At 45.2% G+C, this 15,366-nt stretch overlaps 1 protein-coding gene across 3 annotated transcripts in view; it reads right to left on the bottom strand.

Annotated features, from left to right (window-relative positions):
• Positions 1-15,366, bottom strand: part of CHD1L (chromodomain helicase DNA binding protein 1 like) — a 79,566-nt gene that overhangs the window by 13,213 nt on the left and 50,987 nt on the right. For 2 of the 3 annotated variants that reach the window (XM_029578148.1, XM_029578149.1), the window contains 5 exons: positions 12,188-12,399; positions 5,122-5,220; positions 3,975-4,045; positions 2,750-2,864; positions 504-612 (listed from right to left, as the gene is read on the bottom strand). In XM_029578148.1, the coding sequence (XP_029434008.1) occupies positions 504-612; positions 2,750-2,864; positions 3,975-4,045; positions 5,122-5,220; positions 12,188-12,399 (606 nt within the window). Of the gene's footprint in view, positions 1-503; positions 613-2,733; positions 2,865-3,974; positions 4,046-5,121; positions 5,221-12,187; positions 12,400-15,366 lie in introns of all 3 variants that reach the window. The other variant, XR_003852798.1, reaches the window with a different exon arrangement.

Raw genomic sequence — 15,366 nt, 5'->3', positions numbered from 1 at the left:
ACACTTTAATTTGTAATACTTCAGATGTGAAGGTTTTTAGAAAACAAGTAAAGGCTAATTTATTTAAAATAGCTTTTACTATGTAATTATCTGTTATGTTTGAATTATTTTGTCTGTGATTTTGGATTATGAATGTTAGTTGTTATCCTCAGTATATGCATTGTAGAAACTGCGGAACACAAGTGAAGTTAAATAAATAAATAATAAGTTAGAAGCCTAGCACCCTTGGGAGGTTAAAAACTGGATGGCCAACAGCACAGCTTGCAGAAGGGAAACAAGCTCAAACTGGCACGAACAGCTCTACCAGAGACGCCCTGGCCTCTCTGTCATGTTGAAAGGCAGAAGCATCCCTTACGCTTACCGTATGAAAATCTGCTCCAGCCACATAAAACAACTTCATGATCACATCAGAAAGGGATGCATCAAAAAGGGAAGGTTTATAGATCTTGGTAGGGGATTACAGTTGCAAAATGAGTGCTATAATTACAGTATAAAAAGGATACATGAAAGTGGGAACACCTCTGGACGCTAGGTGTTTTCTAATGAGTCTCTCTGTCCCGTACCAGTTAAAGCCTTTGGTAGCATGCCCGATACGAGGAAGGTGGACACTTGCTAATAGGGTGGAGAAAAGGATATTTGATATTAAGTTATATACAAAGGCAAAGGACGCTGGATTCAACAGTTATAGTTTTTGGGTTTTTTTCCTAACTTCTTAACAGTATTGCTCAATGGGCTGATGGCTCATGCCATAGGCTACCTCCAGCTGGAGTGCTGCCCATCCTTGCAGCCATCTCATCAGAACGCACGAGTATGCACTCACTAGATGGGAGTACCTGCCAGTCTTCAACTCTTCACCTCTCTAACAGGCCGAGGCAGTACCAGTGCACATTAAAGGGGTGCTCATGATTGAGCTCCCGCTCCTTTTAACGCGCGCCAATCCACCTCTCCCGGGCGCCCAATTTAATATTTAAATTGGGTGTCGCGGTAAAAAGGAGGCGCATGGGGAAATTGCACACCCCTAGCGCCTCCTTGGCAGCGGATGCCCATGGGAGGTGGCTGCCAGCCGGTTAGGAAAACGGACGATCAATTTTAGAGCATCCATTTTCCTAACCTGTGCACAGCCACAGGTTAGGTTAATTGAGCGTCCCTTTTCCTAACTTGACCGCGGTACCTTTTTTCCCCAGACAGTCTAAATTTTTAGTTCCTCTGACTTAATATCATCACGATATTAAGTCGCAGGAAGTAGAGAAAAGCAGTGTTTTGGACGCGCTAACCCCCCCATTTTGCATCGGGGGTCATGGACGCCCATCCAAAACGCGCCCCATCGCAGATTGAGCCATGTACTGCATCGGCCTGTTAGCCTGCTGCTAACTATGGTTTTCCCACCCTGCACATTCCACTTGACTATAGTGGGGGGTGTTTCTCAAAATACAGGGGTTGTACACAACAGGGTCCAATCTGCTGCAATGAAGCCAATGGTGAAGGACGGGAGAAAATGATAATTTTATTTCCCATTGCATGCTGGCTCACATTAGCCTGCAGGTGCCGTGAGCCCAGACTACCTTGATTATAGGGCAAGGTGCTGGGAAGTAAAGCAGAATGCTGTAGCAGGTGTTCAACTACCTCAGAGATAACAGAGGCTGATTAACTCCTCCGAGGCTCGACCCTTGGCAGTAATTACAGTACCAGGCATTTCTCCTCCAAAACATTTCTTTATAGGAGGAATGCTCTTACAGAAAACTAATTCTGCTCTGTGAAATCCACTGTTAATATTAACAGGGCAATTCTCAATTTCCCTGCAGAGCTTGCAAGTCCTGTGGGAACACGAGTGTGCCTTGCACACGCACAGAAGCAGATGCAGAGCTCACATGTGAAAGTAAGCGTGGAAATCTAAAAATGAAATCTCTGTGCATGCTTTCACTCTAACCTAACTTTACCCCTTTTCTCATGTGGGTTAAAAAAAAAAATCAGAAAATGTTTACCCTCTCAAATCACTTGCTCTGCATTTTTAAAAAACTTTGCATCTCTCTTGGACAACAAAAAGGGAAGCAAACAGCGACTTGGAACAAGGAAATCGCCTGGAAATGCAGGAAAGAAGTCAGAGATCCAATAATTAACTCCTAAAACTCTTCCAGAAGAAATAAACTGCCAAGAAATGCTGGAATTTGGGGAACCTGCTCCGCAAACAATCAAAAACAGCTCACAAGAAAAATGAAACAGAGTCCCCAAGCTGAGCAGAGCAAAATCTGAGCTTTACAATGAAAACCGAGATTGGCCAGGTCAAGACAGAGTGTGGAATCCATGACTTTTCAAGCTGGCCGGCACTGCCCCCCATGTCAAAGGTCACCCGAATCTAATGGTTTACTTGGGTGCACTCTTGTGTGCAGTGGGGTGGATGGGAGAGCCCGCCCGGACTGTGTCCTACCTCAGGTGGGCCTCACACTGTCTCCCAGATCCTGACAGACACGTCTAGCCTGCACCATCCTAGCCTGGGAAGGGGGCACGCGCTTCAGAAAAAGATAACCAACCAGTGGGTTTCGGATGGATAAATAGAAGGGGCGTCATAAGGCTCCAGCCACCAAGGTCAATGCAAAATGCAAGGCAATTTACTGACAAAGGACAGCAGCCACTCCCTTCCTCTACAGTGGCAACATGAAGGCTCAGGAGATAAGGGCCACCGTTCATATTAAGACACATAGGGACGTGATTTATCTTCTGCTCGAGCACACGCACACATGCACGCATGTACCATTCCTTCTCTTGGCTGCTAAATAAATCTTCTTCAGTCCCTCTTCCAAGGCAGCCAGTTTAATGCCAGATAGATTTTTGGATCGATCCCTGTGTTGTGCAACAATCAGGGCCAACTAAAAGAGAAACGTTACACAGATGAAGGTGTTATATCTTTACGTTATCATCGTCGTTTATTTATAATCCCACTTTTCCCAACTAGAGAGCTCAAAGCGTGCTACAATGGATAGGGATAATCAATGCATACAAAGTATAGTGTAGTATAAAATGCATTGCTACAACAGGTGAGGATCTACCCTAGAAATAGAGTACAGAAAAACCCTCCCACTATGAAGCACAGTGACACATAGTACATAAATAGTGCAACATGGGAAGGCCAGGAGACAAGCAACTATCCAGGAAAGAGGAACACACACGCAAGTACAGTCAGTGAAATACAGTGAAGGGGGCTGTCACAGTTGGGGTAGGGCCTGGTCACATTTGGTCTGCGGAGGGCGATGTTAATATTTATAAAAAGAATGCAGTGGTTCATGGTCAGGGAATTTGTAAATCAGATTACAGCTGCTTCAAAGAGCCAAGTTTTCAGCAGTTTCCTGAAAACTTAGTGACCTGGAGCTTGCCTGATGTTAGGACCTACGAGAGTTCCATAGAATTAGGAAGGATCCCGAGAAGGATCTCTTTCCGGTGCCTGTGAGGAGCACTGGGCTTGCGACAGTGAGCACAGAGTGCGGGAAGACGTATATGGAGTGAGCTGCCTGTTGAGGTAAGGCATCGCCCAGGCCCAAGATTTTAAATGCGACACGATAAAGTTTGGGAGCCAGTGCAGGGTGTTTTGAACTGGTGTGATCCTTCTGGATTTACTTACACTTAGCTGCAGCTACATGAGTTGCAGATGCCGGCTTAATGTGCTTGGGGATCCTGATGTAAAGCGAGCTACAGTAATCCGAGCGGGAAATTACGCAGGCCTAGATAAGTGCAGGCAAGGCAGAGCCAGCGCAGCAAGGACAGAGATGACCGTGGGCAATGCAAGCTGAGCAAGATTAATGCTGGATGATGAGGTGGGTCCCTGCAATCTGAGGCAGCACTGGACTAGTGAGACACTCATTTTTTTTTTTGGCTAGGAGGAGCCTATCCCTGGTATGTGGATTCAGCATTGTGACAGAACAGCAGCTGCTTAAATAGTAAATAAGACAAAACAGAGAAATCGATATTCTGATAATACTTACCAAGTCATGCCCTTGGTTTCGTGACTTTTTATCATCAATAGGAAACAACAGGACTCCTCCCAAAACCAGATCTGCAGTGAGGTTAAAATAACAGTTATTAAAAAAAATAATTATGATAGACGATTGAGGGGCATGATTTTTAGTAAGTGGGGGGTAGGAGATGATGTCACTCAGATGCTCATGTGTTCTGGGTTGCAATTGTCACATGGTAACGGCTTCCTGATATCTTCCTTGGAGATGTTTATACAACTCAAACGTTGCCACTGTAGAGAGCCTCTGGCCCTGTCAGCGTGTACAAAGCACATTAGAATCAGTTCTCAGGGCCAAGAAAAAGCAGGGATGGAGAGAGCAGCCACAACAGAAAAAAAGCAATTCCTCGGTTTCCTTTGATTTTGTTAATTATCTGTAAGGTAGCATGTGCCTCACATGCAAAGCAAAATTGGAACTAGCAATAAGCAGGAGAAAAATTTGCAGCAGGCATAACATTCCTTCTATGTATTGAGGATAACCTGGATTAAATGATGAAATTAATGGAACAGTTTTGCACAAGAGAAAAGAATATATTTTGTCTGTATAAGCAAGCAAGGCAACCTTGGGGGAGGAACAGAAGCAGTTTTGTGTAGAGAACTGTCTCCAGCTCAAGGCCTAGCTACTGAACTCGGAAAGGGGGGGGAGTATACCAGATAACGGCACTTGACATCATTAGTTTTAGTAGAAGTTTCTGTAGCTTTCCGCTCCATATATGGGAGCAGTCCCAGAAAGAAAAAAAAAAAAAAGTAAAATGTTCGTTGTCAGCAATATTGGTATATAAGAAAGCAATGTATAGCTTAGAAATTGAGCAGGCTTGGTAGTACGTAGACAGCTGCTGCTGCTCCCAAGAAAAACTGTTGTATCTTATTTCCTGTTCTTCTTTTACTAATAAAGATTCATTAAGACAAAAAGGCTGTTAATTATTCTAGAAGGGCCGGCCTTCTGCCCAGGAAGCATAGGCTTCGGGCCTTGAACTCTGCGTGCGTGGAGCACTCAGGTATTTGTGAACTCCCTGCACAGGCAGGTACCGATTCTTTGAATTCCCTGCGTGTTGCAGCCCCTCAGGTTATGAACAGTATTTTCTTTTTTTAAGAAAGATTTTATCTTTTGCCCTTACCCTTCATCTTCCCTGCCATCTCGTAGATTTTTCTCGGTTGATCTGATCGACTCTCAAAAGCTGTAAATAAACCGCCTCTTCCCCAGCGTCCAGAATCATCTGGGGGAAAACAAAAAACCAGGTATTATGTACTGCAACAGAAAAACCAAAAAGTCAAGTTTCACAGTTAATGGAGCTCTTCAGCTCAAAGCATGGACTGAGGTCCCACTGTTCAAGATGGACAGCGTTAACACAGAACGCTATCCAGGGACAGCTCCGTGCACTGCCATGCGGTGGAGTCTGACTCTGGCTAGGGGATGCTGCAGAGGCGCCCCCGCGGGGAAGGAATCTGACATCACTCAGTGGTGGCCAGACTCAGGATCATTTTCTTATTCTGGAGGGTCCTGATCTCTGGCCCACATTGTTGCAATAGGCTCGGTCTAAGGAAGTTGGGAAGGGGTGGGAATAAAATGAAGACTCATGGTGCCAGATCCCAGCCCTGGTCCCAAACTGAGTTGGAAAACCAGATACTGGTACGTTTACATTTTTCTTTATTTCTCTCTGTTCACAGGGAGCTGATTTTATCACAAGCACAATAATTCTCGATACAATGGTTACATGGAATAGACTTAGTTTTTGGGTACTTGCCAGGTTCTTATGGCCTGGATTGGCCACTGTTGGAAACAGGATGCTGGGCTTGATGGACCCTTGGTCTGACCCAGTATGGCATGTTCTTATGTTCTTAATGCCAAACCGAAGTCAATGGCAGATTTGGGTCCAGAAGGAGGAGAGAGCCAATCAGAGAACAGAGGGAAAGAGGCGGTGGCAGTGACAGATCCGAGCTTGGGAGGGGAGGAGGCTCTGGCAGCAGATCAGCAACAAGGCCAAAAAGCCAAAATAAGCTCACTAGCACCACAATGCTTTCAGCTCCGTGGAAAAAGAAAGACTGGAGAGGGACCTTGCATGGACGTGTGGTATAGGGCATGCCAGGCATGTTCAGTGTGCCACGTCAAAGTTCTAGAAACTTTGTCATAAGTTTTCCGTGTCGGGGCTCCATCTGATGATGTCACCCATGTGTGAGGACTAACATCCTGTTGTCCTTGGAGAATTTCCTTTCCTCTAGAACAGTAGGTCATCCTATACGAATGAGCATGGATTGGCCTGGCTGGATGAAGGGGAAATGTTTAATTCTACAAGTTAAGAGATGTAGAGAATCTCTAGATGTAATCCTTAATTCATTCTGTATGTTATTTTTCCCATAAGGTTCTCGTCACAGTACTACAAAATTACAGTAAGATGTAATTGCTACCACAAAGACTTCTACTGCAATGAACATGATGATTCACCAGACATCCAGCACCCATTTCCCCATATCTCCTATGACCTTCACCTTCAGACAGTGGTGCACATCATATCCTACAGAAATCCTCTGTGGAATAGGATGTTACTCTCCACTGCCTCAGGTACAAACGTAGATTGTGAGCCTTCTGGGGACAGAGAAATACCTGAATGTAATCCGCTTTGAAATGTCATAAAAAGACATAAAAAGTCATAAAAATGTCATAAAAAGACATAAAAAGACATAAAAAGTCATAAAAATGTCATAAAAAGACATAAAAAGCGCCGACCTGCCTACCTGCCCTTCGGCCCAGGACCCTCCGGCCCACCCGACCGCCGGCACCACCACCGAGCCTCCGACCGGACCCCGGACCACGTGGAGAGGCCCCGACGCACTGCCGTTCCTCTCCCTGAGCTCTGACCGCCTCCTGCCTTCACCAGCCAATAGCAGGTCAGAGCTGCGCTGACATCAGCGCCTGGGAGGGGGGAAAGAAAGCCCTTTAAATTTGGGCTCCATCCCGCGGCTCGCTCCTTTTGCCACGCCGACCTGCCTACCTGCCCTTCGGCCCAGGACCCTCCGGCCCACCCGACCGCCGGCACCACCACCGAGCCTCCGACCGGACCCCGGACCACGTGGAGAGGCCCCGACGCACTGCCGTTCCTCTCCCTGAGCTCTGACCGCCTCCTGCCTTCACCAGCCAATAGCAGGTCAGAGCTGCGCTGACATCAGCGCCTGGGAGGGGGGAAAGAAAGCCCTTTAAATTTGGGCTACATCCCGCGGCGCCGCGCGCCACCAGGCGCGCGCACGAAGGAGCGCAAACAAAGGGGCCTGCCCCTTTGTTTCGCCCCTTCGTATCGCCCCTCGCAGCTCCTCACGATACCTCCCAAATTGTATCCAGCAACCTGTCTAATGCCAACAGCACCCCGTCAAGAACCGCGCTCCTATCACATCGAAGACAAGATTCAGCCCCAAGAGAACCACGATCCCTAAAGACAGCAAATAGACCGATCACAAATCTCCAATCTCCTTCTGATAAATCTACCAACACACTGTACTCTAACATCAAGCGTATCATACTTAAGTGTGTCTCCATCATATGTCTTTCTCGGTTAACTCACGTTAACAACATCTGCATCTCATAATCTACCCTGTTCAATTGCATTTCTCTGTTTCAACTGCATTGCTCTGTCTAATTGCATTGCTCTGTTTAATTGCATTGTTCTATTTAATTGCATTGCTCTGTTCAATCGCATTTCCCTGTTCAATTGCACTTCTCTGCTTCAATCGCACTACGAATCCCAACATCCCTACTCACATTGACCTGTATGCATCTCACAATTTATCTTTCTTCCCAATACACCTCTACTAGCCCTCCACCTAACAATGCCTCCACACGCTTACCTCTGTTCCCCCAACTATCTACCCAGACACCCCTCAAAACTATCCCTCCCCCCCTACAGCCCCCACAACCCTCAAAAAAGGTGTCTGACCCCATCCCTATTTCTCCCCCCTCGCAAGCCCTCACCCTCTCCATCATCTCTCTAATACTCATCAACGCCCAATCCCTGAAACAAAAAACACACCTTCTCCATGATATTTTAACTGACTCCAAACCAGAAATCTTTGCAGTAACTGAAACCTGGTTTAAACCTTGTGACACCCCCCTCATTAACCAACTGCCCTCTGAAACCTATGACATTTTCTCTATCCCCCGCAAAAAGAAAAGAGGAGGGGGCCTACTCCTCATAGCAAAAAGGGAACTCAAGCTCACCTCACAAACCTGCAATATTCCCAACCAATACGAAGTAGGTTTCTTCAAATCACAATCTCTACAAATCTGCCTTATCTATACCCCTCCCGGGCTACTAGAAAAAGACCCCTCCCCCCTCATTGAATTCCTCACCAGCGCCCTCTCTCCCGACATCCCCACGATTCTCCTTGGCGATTTTAACCTCCATGTCGATTCCACTCCACAATCCCCTTCATGCGAAGCCTTCATCTCATCCTTAGACGCAATGGGTTTCACCCAACTCATTCACTCCCCAACGCACAAAGCCGGTCACACCCTTGACCTCATTTTCACTAACTCACTCATCAACGTCATCCACTCCCCCACATGCCTCCCTGTCCCCTGGTCTGACCACTCCATTATCAATACAACCCTTTCTCCACAAACCCCTTCCACTCCCTCTCCTTCTCAGCCTAAATCCTTCCAATTTCGTAAAACCTGCCCCCTAGACACCCTTGCAACGGCTTGCTCCAACATCCCTACTCACATTGACCTAGAGACAGCAGATAGTGCTATATCCTCCTGGGCAGAAACTACCCAAAAGATTGCTAACAACTTATGTCCAATCATTCAAAAAACAATTACACAAACCAAATCACCCAAAAAACCCTGGTACACCCATGCACTCAAAACCCAAAAAATCCAGCTTAGAGCAGCTGAAAGACACTGGCGCAAACACCCCACCCCTGCCTCAAAAACCATCTATTACCAACTCATGCATGCATATAGAAACTCCATTCAAACAACAAAAAAAGAATACTATGCCAAGAAAATTCACCACCTCCAATTCAACCCAAAGGCACTATTTACCCTTGTCTCTAATCTCACCAAATCCAACGTGTCCACACCCCAAATCCCCTCCACACAGACACGATGCAATGAAATTGCCCATTTCTTTAAGAACAAAATATCCAACATCACTGCCAAGTTTACCCCTAACACCAAAACCCCCTCCAACACCAACAGCATAATCCCCCCCACCCCTCACACACCCACCATTCTCTCTTCTTTTGAACCCTCCTCAACTCTAGAAATAGAGAACATTCTAAAAAAGATGAGACCTTCCTCCCACCCCTCGGAAACCATCCCTACCAAACTTCTACTCGCTATCCCTAAAGCAATAGCCTCTCCTCTCTCCAAAATCGTTAACTGCTCCCTGGAACACGGCCTAGTCCCTAACTCCCTGAAACAAGCTGTGGTCAAACCCATCCTAAAAAAACCCTCCCTTGATCCCTCCAATCTATCTAACCTCCGTCCCATCTCCAATCTCCCTTTCCTCTCCAAAGTCATTGAGAAACTAGTAAACTCCCGCCTCTCTGAACACCTAGAACAATCCAACATACTCCGTCCAACACAATATGGTTTCCGAAAACACCTCAGTACAGAATCCCTACTCCTCTCCCTTACAGACACCATCATCAAAGGAATGGATGCTGGTAACTCCTATCTCATTGCCATGCTAGATATTTCCGCCGCTTTTGATACCGTAAATCATAATATCCTCATTAACACCCTCATTAACATAGGAATCTCAGGTACTGCTCTTTCATGGATAAAGTCCTTCCTCCAAAACCGTACTTACACAGTCCTCACCGACAACTTTACATCCCCCCCTGTTAATCTCGACTGTGGCGTTCCCCAAGGATCCTCCCTCTCTTCCACCCTATTTAATATCTATATGCTCCCTCTTACAAACCTCCTCTCCAACCTTGGGATTACACACTTCATCTATGCGGATGATGTGCAAATCCTCATCCCCTTCACTAACTCTGTACTCACCGCACTCCAAAACTGGAGCACCATTCTCACCTCCATAAACCAGCTCCTCACTGACATGCACCTAGCCCTCAATCCGCAAAAAACTGAACTCCTCCTCATCTCCTCTAGACATGCATCCATACCCATTCCCTCCACTCCCCACCCCCCCAACTTCCTCTCTGACACAAGAAACCTCGGTGTTATCCTTGATAATCAACTAACCTTCAAACCATATATCAAATCTATCCTCAGCAGCTGCTATTTCAAACTCCAAACTCTCAAAAAACTCAAACCCCTTCTCTACTTCTCCGATTTTCGTACTATCCTCCAATCTATAATTTTTTCAAAAATTGATTACTGTAACGCTCTTCTACTTGGACTCCCTGCTACCCACATCAAACCCCTACAACTCCTTCAAAACGCCACTGCACGCATCCTCACTAATGCCAACAAGAAAGACCACATCACTCCCACCCTCATTGATCTTCACTGGCTCCCCATACACTCACGAATCATTTACAAGACCCTCACCCTCATCCACAAAAGTATTACTAACGAACATTACAATTGGATAAACCCACCCTTCCTCCCTCGTACCTCCACAAGACCCACCCGTTCCTCCCTCCGTGGAACTCTTATTCCCCCTTCCATAAAATCCACAAGACTCATCTCCACCACCAATAGAGCCCTTTCCCTCGCAGGCCCCTCCCTTTGGAACTCTATGCCTCTTGACCTTCGTACCGAAACCTCCACATCCACTTTCAAAAAGAAACTCAAAACCTGGCTCTTCCGCCAAGCTTACCCCCAATCAGCTTCCTCACCTTCCAATAACCTTACCCGTTCATCTTCTCTCACTAACACCCCCCATCATGACCTACATCATGACCTGGCTCTTCCGCCAAGCTTACCCCCAATCAGCTTCCTCACCTTCCAATAACCCTACCCGTTCATCTTCTCTCACTAACACCCCCCATCATGACCTACACCCCACACCTACCCCTCAATCTAATTAAGGAATTACAAACCTCTCACTTAACTTCCTGCTTTTAAAACATGTTACTTAGTACAAGTCACACTTACCACCTCACCCCAATGACTTTTGTTTTCACGTCTATACAACTTTGTATAAAACCATTATACATATCAATTTATTGCTTGAATCCCTTGTACATATCTTATCCCCATGTGTCTGTCCTCACCCTCCCCCCCGCCCCCCCCCCTTTGTCATGACTACCCCTACCCCTCCCTCCCTAAGTTATTTAGTTTCTTGCTCTGTTTCTGCATTAGTTTCTTGCTCTGTTACTGCATTTATGTTACATACTGTTATTTGTAAAGGCTTCTGCCTATATATCTTATGGTTGTAAGTTACTTGTAAACCGGCACGATGTGCAAACGGCTGTCGGTATATAAAATTAAATAAATAAATAAATAAATAAATAACTTTATACATAGGTGAGAATGCTGAATAGATGGAGCGAAGGGAAAGAGAAGCATGTGAGTGAGAGCACAAAGTTATGGTAGGAAGACATCCCAAAAAATAAGACAGAATGTTATTTTGGCTCTCTCCTCCTCCTGGACCCAAATCTGCCATTGACATCGGTTTGGCATTGTATCGAGAATTATTGTGCTTAAAAAAGGATTGGATAAGTTCTTGGAGGAGAAGTCCATTACCTGCTATTAAGTTCACGTAAAGAATAGCCACTGCCATTAGCAATGGTAACATGGAATAAACTTAGTTTTTGGGTACTTGCCAGGTTCTTGTGGCCTGGATTGGCCACTGTTGGAAACAGGATGCTGGGCTTGATGGACCCTTGGTCTGACCCAATATGGCATTTTCTTATGTTCTTAAGGAAGTCTAAGGCCAAATCGCTAACTGAAAAAATTATGCTGCAAACCTCAGGCAAAGTAATAGGTCAAGTCTTGTTTACATCTTTCTCTGCCATCCATGGAATAAACTGATCCTTGTAATAAAAGATGCAATTGTCTTGACCCCTGTCTATTTACCCAACATATGACACATGTGATGTTTGACGCACAAAGAGCTTTCTCAGAAATAATGCATCTGGCCTTTAGTGCTTTCATTTCCAGTCAAAAATGGCCTCCTTCTGCAATCGCTCGTGCAGCATGGCTAACAGCTCTAAGGCAGACACCATATAAATAAGGATACAGTGCTGAGGCTTCTCCCCACTGTCCATCATTACCTACGCAATGGACGATGACCGCATCCTCATCTCCAGCTTTCGGATGGGTGATATCGCCAATCACATATCTGATTGAGAACTGCTCTGCTTCTTTGGAATCTACATCGAAACCGAAGGCTTCCACCTCCTCCTCCTCAGATTCCTCTTCATCGTCACTCTCCTCCGAGGCGATGCACGGTGATCTGTAGCCGCACGACTCCCACCAGGCCAGCCTGGAGAGAAATACAGGGAGTGCTGTCACACCACTTCCGCGTGAGGTCATGTCGTGCCAACCCTACAATGGGTCTCACTTCGCCAGCAGGACTGAGAATGCAACGAGCAATACGGACTCCTCGCCGTACAATTGTTTTACACTCGCCTATCAAAAGGACCAGCAGTAAGAGCTTTCTTAACAATTCCCTGCTTTCTTGATGTCCTTGCGTTGGGCTCAGTGAATCTCTGGCTAAATTGGGGAATACCCCTCGACATTCTGAGCCATCATGGGGTAAATGGGGGATTTTTTTTTGCAATAGAGAGATGCCCTGGATGTCAGTGGAGGTGAGCAATGTGGACACTATAAGGTGTCACTTTCGAAAATAAAGGCAAGTTCTCGGGGTCAAGGAAACCCCCCCCCCCCCCCCGACTTTTTGGTGACTTACCTGAGGAAGATCCCACAGAAAGCAGAGCAAAAGATGTGCCCTTACAGAGGAGGCCCTGTTTCATGAATGACACACTGCTATCCGCAAGGAACTTAAAAGAATTCAGCAGTACACTGAACTGATTATGGGCCTAAAGCATTTTTCTTATTAGAAGAGGCTAACACCTTTCAGTCTACTGAATAAGATACTTCAGAGACATCCTGTACTATGGGGGATGCAAAAGGCAAGCAGGGTTATTCCGATAAACTCCCAATCACCTTCACATTAATACTAGGGTCTTAATCTGCTGTTAAAATGGAAGACCTAAAATAAGACACTCCCCCATTTTTTGTCAATACCTTTCTATTGCTCCATGATGAGACTGCACCTGGAATACCGTGTGCAATGCTGGTCACCACATCTCAAGAAAAATATACCTCTACTGGAGAAAGTACAACAGAGATGGGTGACCAAAATGATACAGGGAATGGAACGGCTCCCTTATGAGGAAAGGCTAAAGAGGATAGGGCTGTTCAGGGAGGATATGACAGAGGTCTATAAAATCATGAGTGGAAGAGAACAGATAAATGTAAATTGGTTATTTACTCTTTCAATAAATACAAAGAATAGAGGACACTCACTGAAGTTATTAGATAGAACATTTAAAACAAGCCATAGAAAATTATTTTTCACTCGGCGTATAATTAAGCTCTGGAATTCACTGTCAGGACCACCAGCTGTCTAACCCCTACATGAATATAGATGCGGGTCACCAAATCCCCTGCTCCTCCGCTCTACCAGGGAGGATGGTCCTGCCAGGCAGCTAGTGACTCCCCAGGAGGAATGCTCCTAACGCTCTCAATACTTTTTAAACTCCAGACTGCAAGTTTTACACGTGTACCATCTGCTGGAGACAGAGAAATATTGAGGGACTGCAGGTAGCATATTAAGTTAAGTAGCAGTGTTGGTAAAGCTTTACTTCTCTGTCTCCATCTGCTGGCAGGGAGGCAAAATCCAGGCATTTTGACTGATCTGGGGTAGAAACAGAAATGATTATTTATTTTTTCAAAAAATAAAAAGACTAGGGGACACTCACTGAAGTTATTAGGTAGCACATTAAAAAAAATCTAGATAATTCTTTTTCATTCAACACACAATTAAGCTCTGGAATTCATTGCCAAAGGATGTGGTTAAGGCAGTTAGCATAGCTGGATTTTATAAAAGGTTTGGACAAGCTTTTTTGGAAGAAAAGTCAATAAACTGTTCTTAACCAAATAGACTTAGAGAATAGCCACTACTTATCACTATGCAACAGCAGCATGGGATCTATTTACTGTTTGGATGTTGCCAGGTACTTGAAACCTGGATTGGAAATAGGATACTGGGCTTGATGGACCTTTGGCCTGATCCAGTATGACAATGCTTATATTCTAAGGAAAACACCTTCCTAATCCCACAAGTTGGCAATCACAAGAGTATTTATACAGAAGATAATGCTAATCATTTCTTTTTTGATGGTTGGTATTAACCAACAAAGAGGATTTAGATACTCGAAATGGGTCAAGTGGTACATCTTTGAGCCACACTGGTGTCTTTCAGCATAAAAACGTGCTCTAAACAGACAACACAAGGGAGCCAAGCAAGATCTAAAACAGTCTCACACCTTGTACAAAATGCACACCAATTCACCAGCTTTTATCTTCAATAAAAGCACAACGATATTACTTGCCATCAGTACTGTTTTGTTGGTGTAGCATTGTAAACAGTAGATAAGAAAAAGGACCAACTAGCTCCACCAGTCTACCCCGTTCTTTCCTGTCCACACATCCAAAAGTTATATTCTGGCTAACAGGCACACAGCATGACCATCTGAAGGATCTCTCTCTTTATCCAAAAGAATTTTGCAGTCTTCTTCCTTTGTATGCCACCATCTCAGCAGAGGAGCAAACAAGATCCCCAGCTTAGTACACACCAAGCACCCTCCTGTTCTCATGTCTAACCAGAAAGCTCTGTAATACTCATACCAGCAAGGCCTCCTAAATCCCTACCAGACACACCCAATTGCCAGTTTAATTTTACCATTGCAGCCTAATCAAAATAGCTACCAATACTAGCAAGGCTGTTTCCTGAGCATCCAGCTTCCTAGGTCTCCTGCACTGCTTGACAGACCCTATGTGAACGTATGTGTTTCCACTAGGATTTACAAAGGAAAATTGGTTCTTGCCTGCTAATTTTCATTCCTGTAGTACCACAGATCAGTTCAGACTCCTGGGTTTTGCCTCCCTTCCAGCAGATGGAGACAAGAGAAAGTTTCACTGACACTGTACATAACCCAGTGTGCCACCTGCAGGCCCTCAGTAGTGACCTGTACTCAAGCCAAGATGACAGCAACAATCATAAATTTCTAAGCAAGTTTCTAAGCAAACTTGCTCCCCTCCAACAAGCCGTAAGAAGGTGAAGTTGCCCAAAAAGACAACCAAAAACTCATTTCCCAAATTTAACATAAGCGATCAGCATTGAAAACCTCCAACAACTCTGCACTATATACAAAGCAATAGTACA

The sequence above is a fragment of the Rhinatrema bivittatum genome, chromosome 15 (genome assembly GCF_901001135.1).
Source record: "Rhinatrema bivittatum chromosome 15, aRhiBiv1.1, whole genome shotgun sequence".
In the NCBI taxonomy this organism is placed as follows: domain Eukaryota; kingdom Metazoa; phylum Chordata; class Amphibia; order Gymnophiona; family Rhinatrematidae; genus Rhinatrema; species Rhinatrema bivittatum.
This window is presented reverse-complemented; position numbering and strand designations above follow the sequence as displayed.